The sequence below is a fragment of the Phacochoerus africanus genome, chromosome 2 (genome assembly GCF_016906955.1).
Source record: "Phacochoerus africanus isolate WHEZ1 chromosome 2, ROS_Pafr_v1, whole genome shotgun sequence".
Classification (NCBI taxonomy): domain Eukaryota; kingdom Metazoa; phylum Chordata; class Mammalia; order Artiodactyla; family Suidae; genus Phacochoerus; species Phacochoerus africanus.
Window position 1 is genome coordinate 131241477 of NC_062545.1, and position 16118 is coordinate 131257594.

The 16118-nt window shown below is 50.6% G+C and overlaps 1 protein-coding gene across 1 annotated transcript in view; it reads left to right on the top strand.

Moving 5' to 3' along the window:
* Positions 1-16118, top strand: part of PLA2G4E (phospholipase A2 group IVE) — a 72092-nt gene that overhangs the window by 42375 nt on the left and 13599 nt on the right. Inside the window, exons 3-12 of the mRNA XM_047766613.1 lie at positions 3033-3169; positions 4796-4927; positions 6166-6206; positions 7519-7561; positions 8073-8133; positions 9335-9495; positions 9585-9674; positions 10093-10130; positions 12316-12451; positions 13968-14104. Of these exons, the coding sequence (XP_047622569.1) occupies positions 3033-3169; positions 4796-4927; positions 6166-6206; positions 7519-7561; positions 8073-8133; positions 9335-9495; positions 9585-9674; positions 10093-10130; positions 12316-12451; positions 13968-14104 (976 nt within the window). The remainder of the gene's footprint in view (positions 1-3032; positions 3170-4795; positions 4928-6165; positions 6207-7518; positions 7562-8072; positions 8134-9334; positions 9496-9584; positions 9675-10092; positions 10131-12315; positions 12452-13967; positions 14105-16118) is intronic.

A 16118-nucleotide genomic window follows, 5' to 3' on the forward strand; every position in this document is an offset into this window, starting at 1 on the left:
AAATATCCAGTGGCACCAACACTGTGCTCCTGGGCTTCCCTGGGTTCAGGGCACGGTGGAGACAGATGTACTGAACCACCCTTGCAGGTGGTGTAGCCAGTGCTCCACTGGGAGAAGAGCAGAGGGCTCTGGGCTAGGATAGGCACCTGGTCCAGACTTGTGGGCTCTGGTAAGGCTTCCAGGGGCAGTCCCTTCTGCAATCTGGAAGGGCTACCCAAGGAAGGGTAGCCTGAAAGAGGAAGAAAAGGCTGTTCATGGCAAGACGGCATGGCCTTCTGAGACCTGCAAAGGTTTGGGTTTGGCTCCAGGGGGTCTGGAGTGTGAACACACGTGTGCAAGTGTGTATTTTTGCATGTGTGTGGGCACGTACCTATGCATATGTATGGCGTGTGTGTGTGTTTGGAGGCAGGGAAGGAGCTGGGGTGATAGGGAGGATGGAAAGATGAGGCTGAGGCTCAGCAGAAATAAATATGACTGGTATCCATGAGGATGCAGCTTTAATCCCTGGCCTTGCTCAGTGGGTTAAGGATCTGGCGTTGCTGTGAACTGTGGTGTTGGTTGAAGGTGCAGGAAAAACAGGTTGGGTATGGAAGGAAAAGATAGCGAATGAGTTCATCATTTTCTTTTGATTCTGTTGGATTTTAGTCATTCTTTGTTACTGGATTAATGATGATTGTGACATCTAAAGAACAGTGTTACCTTATCCCTGCTCAATGGGAGGAAGTCGTGAATTCTAATTCACTGAATGGCGAGCCCTTGAAGATGAATCGGCCATTGGGGATGACATCAGAAGCTAAGGATGCTGGTGATGCAAACTGTGGTTATTAAGTCTGATAAAGTCCTCATTACAGTGACAATGTAGGGCTAAGTCAGTCTGGGAGGGATACCTCTGGTTCCTCACCTGATACCTCACAGGATATTATTATTATTATTACTATTTAAAACAAATTGTTATTTCACCTTCATTTTCTAAGACACAGTATTTTGTTTGTTTTTTTAGGGCTGCACCCATGGCATTTGGAGGTTCCCAGGCTAGGGGTCTAATTGGAGCTGTAGCTGCCAGCCGACACCACAACCACAGCAATGCCAGATCCAAGCTGCGTCTGTGACCTACACCACAGCTCATGGCAATGCCGGATCCTTAACCCACTGAGCAAGGCCAGGGATTGAACCTGTATCCTCATGGATACTAGTCGGGTTTGTTAACTGCTGAGCCACGACAGGAACTCCAGAAACAGTATTTTTTAATTGAAGTATAGCTAATTTACAGTGTCGTGTTATTTTTCTGGTGTACAGCAAAGTGTTTCAGTTATACATGTATATATATTCTTTTCTATATTCTATTCCTTTATACTTTATTACAAGATATTAAATATAATTCCTGGGCTATACAGTAGGACCTTGTTGTTTTCTATTTATGTATAGCAGTTTGTATCTACTAATCCCAAACTCCTAGTTTATTCCTTCCTCCTTTTCCTGCTTTGGTAGTCGTAAGTTTGTTTTCATTGTCTCAAAGGACTTTTTTTTTTTTCTTTTCAATTTTTAGGGTCACACCCATGTCATATGGAAGTGCCCAGGCTAGGGGTTGAATCGGAGCTACAGCTGCCAACCTACACCATAGCCACAGCAACACCAGATCCCCAACCCACTGAGTGAGGCCGGGGATCGAACCCTCATCCTCATGGATTTTAGTCGGATTCATTTCCACTGTGCCACGAAGGGAACTCCCTCACAGGACATCATTAATTATAATTAGGAACTAGTTTGGATCTATCCTGTCAGTAAAGAACTCCCATCCCACCCAGCTTTATCAGCTAGAAGACTCTCTGACACTGGAAACTGTACTGGCTTTTCCCATTCTTTATGTATCGGGTGGGTACCCTGAGAATTACCCTGGCAGATTCCCAGAAGAATAACAAGGGTGACTCTGGCACCTCTTCCTCCCTCCTCCCAGGTAGGATGGGAAGAGGGAACGGGGCTGGGCTGCCATGTTTCACCCTATGCCTTCCACTGCGCCAAACAGAAGGCCCCCTGGTGGCGTTCTTCCAATTTACAGTGGCCTGTTGGGATCACAGCCTTTGCCCTTTTCCAGAGCATATATAGCGTCATCCCACTTGGTTATTAAAATAATTATAAGGAGTTCCTGTCATGGCGCAGCAGAAATGAATCCGACTAGGAACCATGAGGTTGTGGGTTCGATCCCTGGCCTCACTCAGTGGGTTAAGGATCCGGCATTGCCATGAGCTGTGGTGTAGGTCGCAGACACGGCTTGGACCTGGCATTGCTGTGACTGTGGTGTAGACTGGCGGCTGTAGCTCCGATTAGACCCCTAGCCTGGGAACTTCCATATGCCATGGGAGTGGCCCTTAAAAAAAAAAAAAAAAAAGATTGTAAAATAAGTGTGTGGTCTTGGGTGTGAGTGTTTTTTGGGTCACACACCTCAGGCTGGAAGACCAGTACAGACATGAAGACCACGTCTGGGTGCAGCTGAGCCCTCAGTCATGTGTGGACTGTAGTCCCTGCAGGATAGCTTGTGCCACTCAAGCCCTTCCCCACTGGGGCCCTCGGGGCTGCCTCCCAGCTGACCGTGTCCTTTCTAGTCTTTGCTTCTTCTTGGGGCAGAGCTAGGCTCCACTTTGCTTTCCCTGGTGCCGTGGGCAAAGGTTAAGCAATAAACGGGACACTTGGGGGCCAGTCCTCTAGAGCTCCCCTGGCAGAGGGAAAACCATGTAGCCCTGCCTTGTCCCAGGCCAACAGGTGTTTGCTCAGAGAGCCAGTGTTCTTCTGAGAGGAGCCAGAGGCCATCTGTGTCCATGAGAATAGTCAGTGAGACCTGGGTCCCCTTTGTGATAGCTCTAGCCTACCGTCTATGATCTCGTCGGGGTTGTGGGACAAAGGTTGCTGGAGAGTCACAGCCATGAGTCAGGAGGGGATGTGAAGCAGAGACAATCCCTGGCCCCTCACTGTCTCCTCTCTGGACCTGGGTTGGTGCCTCACCTTCCCCTCCCCCAACCCTTGTCTTGCTTGGACAGTGAGCCAAACTGACTGCTTTGTGAGCCTCTGGCTGCCCACCGCCTCGCATAAGAGACTGAGGACCAGGACCATCTCCAACTGCCCAAACCCAGAGTGGAATGAAACCTTCAACTTCCAGATCCAGAGCCAAGTGAAGGTGAGATGGGGGGACAATACCTACCTGCCCTGCTTGCAGGTCTTCTCCCAGCCCTGCCTGCCTGTCCTTCTCTTTGTGCAGGTGTCCTTCTTAGGCTTATTTATCTTTCTGCCAACTTCTTCTATCAACCTCCTATGACCTGTCTACCCACTCACCCACTCATTCCTGCTGCCTGTCTCATGCTTGTCCCTCTGAGTGTACTTATCTTTCTCCCCTTTCCCTGTTTCTCTTGTCCTTCTGCCCAGTTGTTGCTAGAACTGGGCGTCTCCTGCCCCAAAATAGAGTGTGTTGCCAGTATCTTCCAGAAGGTACTCCAATCAGGAGAATGCAGTGGAGAGCCATTCAACTTATTAGGTCTGAGGCTAGTCTAATTCCAGCCAGAGGACTCTCTCTATCTTAAGTCCTTTTTAGATGGCTTTGTTATTTCTAATCCCTTGGGTGTATGTCTTTTGTTGAGTTGCCGTTTCATGGTATTGGTCTTCTTCGGATATATGGTGACTCGAAGTTGCATTTACATCTCTGAGAGGGAATCCTCTCTTGAATATCCTTCCACAGGGTTGACAGATTCAGCAGAGTGCCCACAAGGCAATCTTGGCCTTGTTATAGAGGCATCAACCCCAGCATTTAGGCTGTTGAGGCTTGACAGCTCCATCTAACTTACTACTTTCATATTTTATGAATGCATCTCCATTTCTGCTTCATGATGTATATTTTTTGTTTTCAGGTAGGGCTTTATATTTATTGTTTTAAAATATTTTTTCTATCATATATATGGTTTTGGTGGCAAAGGGAGTATGGGTTCAGTCTGCCATCCTGAAACCAGAATTTGTGTTTCTTCTGTCTAAAGATCTATAGGGCTGCTGGGTTGGCTCTGAGACACACCTGGTTTCTAGTCATCACAAAAGTCAACAGATCTCATTCATTTGGAAACCCCCAGAACCACCTCATGTCCACTAGTTAGGGACCAAAGAGGCAAACCTGTCCCCAACTTGCATCTCCCAGGATCCTTGGAACAGGAAGCTTCAGAAGCTAATCCATGTCATCTAAGATCATTAACCTCAGAGTTCAGCCAGATGATAGGGTAGCTGCTCCACCTTACATGCTGCTTTGGGACCATCCATGGGACCTCGTTAGGGGTTGATAAACCAAAGGATTGAATTTCAATACATCACACCAACCAAAGCAATGCCTCTATAATCTTTGTCACATCACTCTCCCTGGTTGTTATGATGTTGGCTTCCCTGAACTGGGCTTTCTAGTACCAAAGGAACTGTCTTCAGTTCCTGGTCCCAGTGCTGGAAACATTCTATGTCGAGCAGGGGTCTTGCTTGTTCTGCCCTTCTATCCTTCCCCCAGGTGAAATGAAATCTCTCACATTTCACAGACCCCTCCCAATCCTGCAAAAGAGCAAAAAGTTCCCCAGTAGGAAAATCAGAGAAGGGCAGGAAGGCTTTAGAGTGTTGGAAAGGACAACCCTACATGTCCCTACAAGTGTCCCTCACACCTGAGCTGTGCTGGTCCCCACCCTTCAGACCCACCTCCTCACTAGGCCTGAGGTCAGCCCCTCATCCTGGAAGTGAGTTGATGCAACCTTGGTAACCAGACTTGTGCCCTCTTCACCCCTAGAACGTGCTAGAGCTGAGCATCTGCGATGAAGACACAGTGACACCAGATGACCATCTCTTGACAGTTTTCTATGACCTCACCAAGCTCTGCTTCCGAAAGAAAACCCATGTGAAGTTCCCACTCAACCCAGAGGTGAGCGCTGGTGACCCAGGCCTCAGCTTCCTGCCTCCTGAGGGTCAGCTGGGTATTCCTATGATGCTGTCCCACAAGCTCCTCTCTCTCTAGCCATGACAGGAGAAGACAGCGCTGGTCTTCAAATCCTAGCTGTGTGACCTTGTGGATAGTACTTGATTCCTTTGAGTTCTGTTTCCTCAGCTATTCAGTAGTGATAATAATTCCTACCACAGGGCCACTGTGAAGTTTAAATGGGAATACATGCATCTCGTATCCTTCTAGAACAATCTAGCATTGTTCCTGTACCGCATGGAGGTGGAGTTGGTTCTCTTTCTTCCCTCAGAGTCCTGCTGGGATGGCCCCTGGGTAGAGGACAGATAAGGGTAAAGAAGGGCAAATCTGCAAATCCAAGAAAGTTAGAGCTGGAAAGCGTGTTATAGATTCAACCATTCAATAAGTACTTGAATGCCTACCCAGGGCCAGGCACTGTTCCAGGCACTGGGGACACATCAGGGGACCAGCACTCCTGCTCTCGCCTGGGTTCGATTCCAGTGAGGAAATTAAGGTCCAATGAGGTCATGATGTCCTGAAGTTATACGGCAAAAGATACAAAGTAGTGGATGAAGGAAGGGGCTCCTGGCCGTGGAGTTGGGCTTGTGGGGGCAAAATCTCAGCTCTCTCTTGTCCCAGGTGCTGAGGCTCTTGGTAGTGGACACTGGAGGGAGAAGATGAAAGGAAAAAAGTTCTGGGGCAGGGGGACTTACCCACTGGGGTTGGGGGTCAACTTCATACCCTGACCCTCCCTTTAGTGGTCAGCATGTTCCTGACATCAAAGACGGGGACAGGAGTTCCCGTCGTGTCTCGGCGGAAACTAATCTGACTAGCATCCATGAGGATGTAGGTTCGATCCCTGGCCTCAGTCAGTGGGTTAAGGATCCAGTGTTGCCATGAGCTGTGGTATAGATTGCAGACATGGCTCGGATCTGGTGTTGCTGTGGCTGTGGCTGTGGCCGGCAGATGTGGTTCTAATTAGACCCCTAGCCTGGGAAGCTCCATATGCTGTGCATGTGGTCCTAAAAAAAAGACAAAACACCAAAAAAAAAAAAAAAAAAAGAAGCAAGAGCAGCTGCCTCCACTCCAGGACAGATGGATAGCAGGGTGAGGACAGGGGCAGGTCCACAGGGTGTCTTGGGGTGGCACAAGGTCCTGGTCTGCAGAGAGGTGTAGACACAGCTCACAGCTGCCATCCCTTGCAGGGCATGGAGGAGTTGGAGGTGGAGTTCCTGCTGGAGGAGAGGTGAGTAAGCGCAGCCCCCTGGGGTTCCCCCAAGGTCCTGACCCCAAGCAGATCCTGGGCACAGGCATTGCAGAGCCTGGTCCTCCTGTCTGCTGCCCCCTCATCTTTCCCACCCACCCCTGGTTCTTCACTGTGTCTCTGAATCACTTGGGAGCCTCTAAATGCTATAGTTGCCTGGGTCCCACCCCTTCTCATCCAGTTCTGCTGATGTCGGTATTGCTTTAAAGACCTAGTATTCTGGCCTCATCACCTGCCTCAGCTCCCTGGAATTTCTGAGCAGGGCCTGCCACCCTGCTGGTGGGGCCTTGCTGAGGTCAGGCTGGGAAAGAGGTCAGGACCAAGGCGTCTCCTCCTGAACCCAGAACTGTTAGGGCAAAGTCCACCAAGCCGGCCCACTGCAGAGGCTGTGCCCCTCTGCAGCCAACTCGGGAACCACATCACGGAAAGGCTCGGGGCCAGCATCTGGGGTTATTTTCCATCATTTCCAATTAAGAAAACTGGACCCAGGGTCCTGGAGGTATGGCTGTGCTATGAACTTAAGTGGAATTGGGTGATAGAGCTGGAATGTGGGAAGAAGAGGATGAAGAGAGAGGAAGGAAGGGAAGGGGCAGTGAGGGAGGGGCACAAGGTCCCTGCCTGGAGGGCAGAAATCCCCTGTGATCAGTTGATCAGCCTAGGGATAGGGGAAAATGAGACCCAGGAACTGGAACAAGAGGTCTTGTCAAATTCCTCTGTCTGGGGGCTCTTAGAAATATTTGAGGTGCCTCGTTAAAATCACCTTTTAAACTTTGAGTTAGATATAATTTGACATATTAAAATCAACTTCATTTGTTTCACATTAAAGAAAATCTGGGCTCATTCCTTCAGTTCTTGGTTTGACAGGACTTCCCACAATGGGAAGCTAAAGCTTCTTAAGTCAGTATCTTCCACAGGACTAAGAAGCCTCTGCTATCTCCTTACTAACCCTACGTAAGTTTTTGTCATCTTTGTGAGAAATCCATCAAGAATGAGAGACTGGAATTCCCATCATGGCACAGCAGAAATGAATCTGACTAGTAACCATGAGGATGTGGGTTTGATCCCTGGCCTCTGTCAGTGGGTTAAGGATCCAGCGTTGCCATGAGCTGTGGTGTAGGTCGCAGACTTGGCTAGGATCCCATGTTGCTGTGGCTGTGGTGTAGGCCAGCAGCCATAGCTTCAATTTGACCCCTAGCCTGGGAACTTCCATATGAGGCAGATTTGGCCCCCAAAACAGCAAAAAAAGCAAAAAAAAAAAAAAAGATTGACCAGGAGTTCTCATTTTATTTTGCAGCCCTTCTCCACCGGAGAACCTCATCACCAATGGCGTGCTGGTGGTAATTATCCTTCCAGGCTCTTGTATCTCCAGAGCCCACCTCTGGCTGCTGTTCTCCGGGAACAGAACTGAAGGGGGGGAACCAGGCCCCCACCCTTGGGCCCTTGTCCCAGAGCTATCAGGATTTGAGATTAAACGCAGCCAGACAAAGGGGCATGGGTGGTGATGGGGCATCAGCTGGGCACCTGCTCCTGGGGAGGAAACACCAGAGCCATCGATGGCCCTGGACCAGCAACCTATCTCCCACTATGACCTCGGGAACCTCCTTAATAAAAGGAGGTGGCAGTCTCCTCCCGGTGTCAGTCTCATCCCATTTTATTCCAACCCCAATCTCTATAAGCACAAGTCCAGGATTAAAAAGATTTTCTTAATTCAGCTGTTGGTACAGCCATTTCAGTTAGATGCATCTAAAGGAGATCTCTCCCCTAAACATCAGTCTTTGGGAATTTGTGGCCTGGTATGAGCAGTGGGGCAGCTTGTTCCCCACATGACCTCACCTTCCTTTGTTTCAGTCTCGACAAATGTCCTGCTTAGAGGTTCAGGCAGAATCCAGGAGGCAGAAGAATAGGAAAGGTGAGCCCTTTGACCACCTCTGCCTATTGGGGGATGGGGAGGGCAGCACCACTGCCCAACCTTGTCCATGCCAGAGTCACTGCTCCATGGCTGCCCTGGGCTCGGTCGGTGAGCCAAAAGCTTGGCCGAGACTCCTTGGGATCACTCACCCTCAAGGGTCATGAACCCCTGTCCTCCCCCTGCACTAAAAGGGAACTGTGCTTCCAGGCTCCTGCATGACGAGCACCCTCAGTCAGAGGTCAGTGGCACAGCTCTGCCCATCTGTCCACACTGATCTGTGCCGCCCCCTGCCAGCCTGGGGTGTCCCTGGGTCTAGTGTAGTGGTCAGCATCCAGGGCAGTGGCCCGGACACACCCTGGGCGCATCCAGCTGTACTTCTTCCTCTAGTCAGATTATGATGCACAGAGACCTAGCATTTTAAGCTGGTGAGACCTAAGATCCATAACTAGGAGATTCTTAGCTCACCTCCATCCCATTCCCCCTGCAAGGGTTCCAGCCCCACAGGCCTGCCGGGGAGGGGAAGAGGGAGGTGGAGGCTCTACCCCCAAACCAGTGGCGAGGGGAGGGCCCACTTCAGTGCAGTGGGAGGGTAACCTTGGGGCACCTTGTAAAGAAGCAGAACCTGGAAGCACTAGTCCAGGGGACTCAGTGTCTCAGACCTCACACACAGGCCTTGTTAAAATGCAGGTTCTTGGGCCCTGCCCTTGAGAATGAGACTCTCTGTCACAGCTTGTGGCAACACCAGATCCTTGACCCACTGAGCAAGGCCAGGGATCAAACCTGCATCCTCACGGAGACAACATGGGGTCTTTAACGCCCTGAGTCACAATGGGAACTCCCCTCTGGGGCATTTTAACCAGTGCCCTCAGTGTTTATATTTTTAATTGTATTTTTAAATTTTTTTTTCTTTTTGTGGCATATGGAAGTTCCCAGGCTAGTTCCCACCTACACCACAGCCACAGAATCATGGGATCCAAGCTGCATCTGTGACCTTAATCCACTGAGAGGGGCCAGGATTCAAACCCACATCCTCATGGATACTAGTCGGGTTCATTTCCACTGAGCCACAACGGGAACTCCCCCCCCCCAGTGATTCTAAACCCCTGTCCTGGGTGCCTGCAGTGAGGCCTTTTACCGGGCCCAGTTGGGGTGGGGATGAGAGGCTTCTCAGGGGTCTTAGCCCTCTCATCCTCTCTCCCAGTGAAAGACCTCTTGGTGACAGTGACAGAGTCCTTCGAGCATACCCAGCGCACCTTACACCACCTGAACCCCGGCTGTCCAAACCCTACCTGCTTCCACTACCCCAAGTATCTCCAGCCCCAGCTACACGTGGAGGTGCCCGAGAGCAGGTGGAGCTGTAAGGTATGCATACAGGCCTGGGGCGGGGGAGAGGGGAGAGCAAACGGGGCTAGAGGAGCCCCTCCTCCTCACAGAACTGCCCATCCTTCCAGCTTTGCTGCTGCTGTGCACACAAGAAGAAGAGCCCTGTGTGCCAGCCCCTTGATTGCCTCTCAGATGGCCAGACGGTGACCCTATCCTTGGTGAGGGCTTGAGTTTGGGAAAGGGCCCCTGAGCAGCTTCGCCTGGAGCTCCTGTGGCAGGGAGAAGGGAAGAGCCTGGGGGATCCAGGGTGGTTGGGGTGGGTGGGAGGATGCCTCATGGGGTCTCTCTGAGGCGGGGTAGAAGAGTACTGTCAGGTAGGAGACTGCTGAGCTGCAGGGTGGAGCCTAAGACAGTGGTGGAGGCTGAGAGGAGGATAGTGGGGAGGGTCATATGCAGTAGAGGGAGTGGAGCTGGAGCGTGTGTGTGTGTGTGTGCGCGCACACACGCGTGTGCGCGCACACGCAACTAAGTCAAGTGCGAGCAGGGATGCAGCGTGGTGAGGCTCCACGACTTTGGTTGGAACCACATGGCCCTGAATGGTCATCCCTGACAAAGTTTTTATTTTTCACTTCCCAGAATGAGAACTGTGAATTGCACATGAAGTCTACACCCTGGTAAAGTGCCCTCTGTCTGTCTGTCCCTTTGACTTAGTCATCTTTTGGGGGGTGTGAAGTGGTATCTGTGGTTTTGATTTGCATTCCCCTGGTGACCAATGATGGTGACCAGCCTGTCATTCACAGGCTTATGAGCCATTTGTATATCTTCTTTGGATAAATGTCTATTCAAATCCTTTGCCCATTTTTAAGGTGGGTAATTTCCCTTTTATTGTTAAGTTGTAAGAGTTCTTTGTATATTCTAGATTCAAGCCCCTTGTCAGAAGTGATTTGCAAATGTTTTCTCCTATTCTCGTGGCTTTCACTTTTTTTTTTTTTTTGTCTTTTTGCCATTTCTTGGGCCGCTGCCGTGGCATATGGAGGTTCCCAGGCTAGGGGTCTAATTGGAGCTGTAGCCGCTGGCCTACGCCAGAGCCACAGCACCTCAGGATCCAAGCCACATCTGCGACCTACACCACAGCTCATGGCAACGCCGGATTGTTAACCCACAGAGCAAGGCCAGGGATCAAACCTGCAACCTCATGGTTTCTAGTCAGATTTGCTAACCACTGAGCCACAATGGGAACTCCCAGTCTTTCACATTCTTGATGGTGTCCTTTGAAGCACAGTTTTTGATTTTGGTGAAGTCCAACATACGTATATTTTTCCTTTTGTCACTGATGCTTTTTGTGTCCTATTTAAGAAACCATTGCCTCATTCAAGGTCACGAAAAGTTGCTCCCACGTTTTCTTCTTCTAAGAGCTTTATAGTTTGAACTCTCACATTTAGGTCTGTGATCAATTTTGAGTTGATATGTATGTACACTGTGAAACAGGGGTCCACCTTCATTCTTTTGCATGTGGATATCCAGTTGTTCCAGCACCATTTGGTAACAAGACTATTCTTCCCCATTTTGAATTGTCTTGCTGGTCTTGTTCAAGATCACGTGATCCTAGTTTCTATTTGCAGTTCGATCACTATTTGTCCTTGGTTAAGTGATTAAGCCTCTCTCAGTCTGTTTTTTGCATCTGTAAATTGGAGCAATACCAAGAGTATAGCTGTCCATAACTGGGTTGCTTTGAGGATCTAGTAAGATGATGCATGTGAAGGAATCAGTGATCTGAGAAGTGGAACACATTCAGCAAATATGAACTAATGCTATTATCATTCACTCCTTGTTGAGGCCAAGGAAAGGCCAAATATGAACTAATGCTATTATCATTCACTCCTTGTTGAGGCCAAGGAAAGATTTCCTCGGGGCTGTGTCTGCAGGCCTGCACTAGACATGGAGGAAACGTGATGGGAGAGCTCCCAGGCTCTGCCATCAAGGGGATATGACCTTATTTGTGACTCAGGTCACTAAGACTGAGGCTGGAAATTGTCAAGATCCATTCTCTTGGAGTCACTGGGGGCAGGGCCCTGGAGGACTCAATGGATGTAGTTAGGCAGAGGGAGGCAGCTTCTGGTGGGGGCAAGGGCTTGCTCGAAGGCTCAGAACTTGGACTGCTGCTCCTGGGCTGTGACAGTTGATGGACTCTTCCAGGAAGCAGTGGGAGATGAGGTTGGACAGATGAGGTAGGAGCTTGTATGCCTGGCCAGAAGCCTAGGAATGTGATAAAAAGAGGGCAAGTGTTGAGGATGCTGCCTTGCAGACCCGTGGGGGTGACAGGGTAAGATCTGGATATGAAGGGGTTTGTCAATTACACAAACACACAGGATGATCTTACTCTGGGGGCTATAAGAGCTCACCCAGGAACATGAGCTCCGTAGGAACACAGCCTCATTTAACCAGCTCAGAAGAGCCTTATTGCAAGGGATTGACCAAAAGGATCTTAGGACCCCTTGTCCCCCAGGTCTAGCCTCAGACTCTAGAAGGTGCCTGGTGGAAGCTTTTTAGGACTTTCCAGATCGTGTTGAAGAGGCAGGGGGATCAGTGAGTTCCTCATTGTGTTAAGTACCTGCTTACAGTGCTCTAGCTAAGACTTTGAGGGTTTGATGTTTGTTATCTCATTGAGTGCTGAAGACAGGGCCAGAACTGGGCACAATTAGCCCCATTCTACAGACGAGAAAGCAGAGGCTGAAGGTCACAGAGGTGCTACCTGGCAGAAGTAGGCTTCCATCCTAGGTCCAACTGACCCTAAAGCCATGCCTTCTCCCTGGAGGTGGTATCTACGGGCCACTCAGCCAAGGTCCTCTGTCCCCCCAGCCCCCAGACACTGGACGTGCGGCTGGGCTTTAGCCTGTGCCAGGCAGAGCTGGAGTTCCTGCAGAAGCGGAGGGTGGTGGCGGCCGAGGCACTGAAGCAGGTTTTGCAGCTGGAAGAGGACCTGCAGATGGACGAGGTGGGTAAGCAGAGGTCCACACCAAGCCACTCTTGTCCTTCCAGCACTGTGCCTGCCAGCTGCCCCTTGCAGTCCATCTGTTTGTTGCCCCAGGGTGGCCTCAGCACTGCCTTTTCTGGTGGCTCTTACTACTGAGGTTCCAGGTGCCTAGGCGAGGGCTGTGCAGGATGTGACTCAGTTGTTTGATCATAAGGAGCAGGAAGGGAAAAATAGGGAGAAAGGAAGACACCCTGGCTGCCCCTTTCCGGGAGCTGGCAGATCCTGAGGTGATGGACAATGTCTTACTATGTGGGGATGACATGGCCTCCTGTCCCCAGACAGGAAAACTCCACAAGCTTACCAAAGCCCACATGCCACACACCTCCACCCAAAAGACCCTTGGCCCTTCATTCTTCAGTTCTCCCTTCTCTCAATGTGCACATGTGTGAGTGCACACACACACCCAGAATGAACAGCTGTCAGGCTGGAGGGAAGCAGCTTCCACTTGCAGGGCCAGCTTCAGCTCGCAGGGCAGATGATGATGGCTCTGTAAGAGACTTCTGTCATGTCCCTGGTGTGCACTGAGGCCCACAGTCCCCAGGGCAGCAGTTCAGCCCTCCCACAAGCCCACCTTCTCAGGCCAGCCACAAGTGTGGACAGAGACCTCGTGCCTAGAGATGGCTGTGATAGGGCCCTGGCCAACAGAAGGGTCTTATAGTCCCATTCAATGAAGACCTCACACCTCCCTCTCCCACCTCTCACACTGAGGGCACCTTAAGCCTAGGTAAACCCAGAGCTGACAACCCTGCTGTTCCCCCACCTCAAAAAATTCACTTACTCCTGCTCTTGTACATCTAGTCTGTATTGAGCACATGCCACATGCCAGGCCTGGGGCTGGGGCCCTGACACCAAATCCTTATACAGATGTCAATTTGCAGCCACGAGGGAATTGCACACAAGCTGGCCTCTTTTTTTCTTTTCTTTCTTTCTTTTTAGAGCCACACCTGCAGTATATGGATATTCCCAGGCTAGGGATCGAATCAGAGCTGCAGCTGCCGGCCTACACCACAGCCACAGCAATGCGGGATCCGAGCCACATCTGCAACCTATGCCACAGCTCGTGGCAATGCCAGATCCCTAACCTGCTGAGCAAGGCCAAGGATCAAACCCATATCCTCACGGAGACTATGCCAAGTTCTTAACCCACTGAGTCACAACAGGAACTCCCTAGCTAGTTTCTTGAGCAAGCCAGCCAGCCCTCTGGATCCCAGTTCCATCATCTGTTAATTGAGGGCTAGGTTAACAGTGCTAAGAACTCCTCCAACCATGACTTTCTGATTTACTGAGCCTGACACCGACCATTGGGTTTGGAGCTCAGATCCAGTTCTTTGTCTACCTCTGTGAAAGGCGGTTTCAGGTCACCCAGTCCTCCACTGTTCTTTCTAAGCTCTCCCTCCTCCACTGTTCTTTCTAAGCTCCTGTCACTCCAGGTCTTCTGCCAGCATCACCCAAACAGTCTGCCCCTGTGTGCCCCCAGGTCCCGCTGATCGCCATCATGGCCACTGGGGGCGGAACAAGATCCATGACTGCCATGTATGGCCACCTGCTGGGGCTGCAGAAGCTGAACATCCTGAACTGCGCCAGCTACATCACCGGCCTGTCCGGGGCCACCTGGTAAGGAGCCAGGGGCCACTGTCCAGTGAAACCCAGAGCAAGCAGCATATGGGCTGCCGGGAGGGGGGTCTCTGGTGAAGCTCATCTCCCCCTGCCCCACCATGTGAGAGTGACTCATGACACCTGAGCCTCTCTGCCACTCACAGCTGTGTGACCCAGGGCCTGCAGCTTAACTTCTCAGAGTCTCCTTTTCTGAATCTGTAAAGTGGGGACGGTGATTGCACTGATCTCAAGGGGTTGTGAGATGTGTTCCCAGTACTGGGCACACAAGGGGACATTTTGCGCCTCATGTTGGTTATTACTATGTTACTATTTCTGAGGAGCTGTGGCAGGAACCCAGAAGTGTGATGGCCAGTGATAAGTGAACCACTGGTGCCACCAACCCCATCCCACTGGGAAAGTGCACCTGCCCTCTTGGACCATGCCGGGTCACCTGGGGCCGGTGGTGCTGGCTCTGGCCTCTGGCTGCCCACATCCCAGCCCACCCCCATCCCTATGCACTCCCTCTGCCCTGCAGGCTTCCTGGGGCTCCTAACTCCTCACTCTCACTGTTGAGCAGGGACCATGAGCCCTTAGCTCCCCTGCAGGTGAGGCCAGCTTATCTACAGGAGCCACGGAACCTGGGGCCGCCCGCAAAAATGGCTCCATTTCTTTTAAGATCAAAAGAAAAAAAATGAACTTCTAGGTTGAAAATGTTTTAATAAATACTATTACTATACTTGTCTTTATACAACAGTCATAAAACATAATTTTTAATATTTTGATGGTGGAAAGGGCCCACCAGAGTTATAATGCAGCCTCGGTCAAGGGTGACCAGGGCTTTGGAACCATCCACAGCCTCTCATCCTGGGCTGCATCTTATTCTGTGCTGAGCTAGTGGGCCTCAGAGCTCTTGGGGTCCCAAGCTGTGCCCTTCATCCTGGAGGAGCTCTGGGTAGCTTTCATTTGAGCAGGTGGATGGGACCTTCTCTGCGAAAAATCAAGGGTTCCTAGTGCCCCAGAGGCCCCAAGACTTCTGCCCAGATGGGACAGAGGGATAACTGACAATTATTGGCTGCTTCCGCTGGACCATTTCATTTCTTCTTCACAAGAAGGCTATGAAGGCAATGTTTACATTATGCTCATTTTATTTTATCATTGTTTTTGTTTTTTTGGCTGTCCAGCAACATATGGAGTTCTCAGGCCAGGAGTCAGATCTGAGCCGCAGTTGCAACCTAAGCCACAGCTGCAGCAACACTGGATCCTTAAACTGGGCCAGAGATTGAACCCGTGTCCCAGCACTTCCAAGATGCCGTCCATCCTGTTGCACCACATTGGGAACTCCACATCATTCTGGTTTTACAGTTGGAAAAACAAGGGTATTTACTCAGCTAGTGAGTGGTAGAAGTGGGATTTGAACCCAGGATGTCTGAGTCCAGGGTCCATGTTCTTAATCTCCTCATTAAACCACTGCCCATGGGAAGTGTGTCAAGGAGATAACCTTGCTTGCTTTGGGGTAGGGGACACATGCATCCTCTGGCCTACCCCTGGGCCAGGCTGGAAACTGGGAGGAACTCAGGCCAGGCTGGGAGGGGAAGAGGGAGCCTACTGGTGGCCTGGGGAAGCGTTGGGAAGGAGTTTTTTAAAATCAGAATCCATCTTTTATAGTTTTGTTTTTGAAAGCTTTTTCAAAGCATAAAAGTAACAGCCTGACCCTTATGGAGAGCAGGGTACTTTCTGTGGAAGAAATCTGCTAAAGGAAGAAGCCACTGCTCAGAAAAACTGGGCAGCTGCAGACAAGGGCCACTGTGGGGAGGGGGACTCCTGGGTGCTGCCCTGAGCCTGACTGGGAGGAGCTGGGTCCAGGCCCAGCAGAAGCAGACAGAAGCCAAGACCCAGGCTTAGGGGATCTCCGTCTTTGTTTTATTCCTCCCCACTGCCCACATCTCAGTTATGAAGAAGAAGGGGACATGAACCTTTGGCTGGCACCCTAATTATGGGAATTAATGTGGCAGAAGGGGAAGAGTCCAGGATT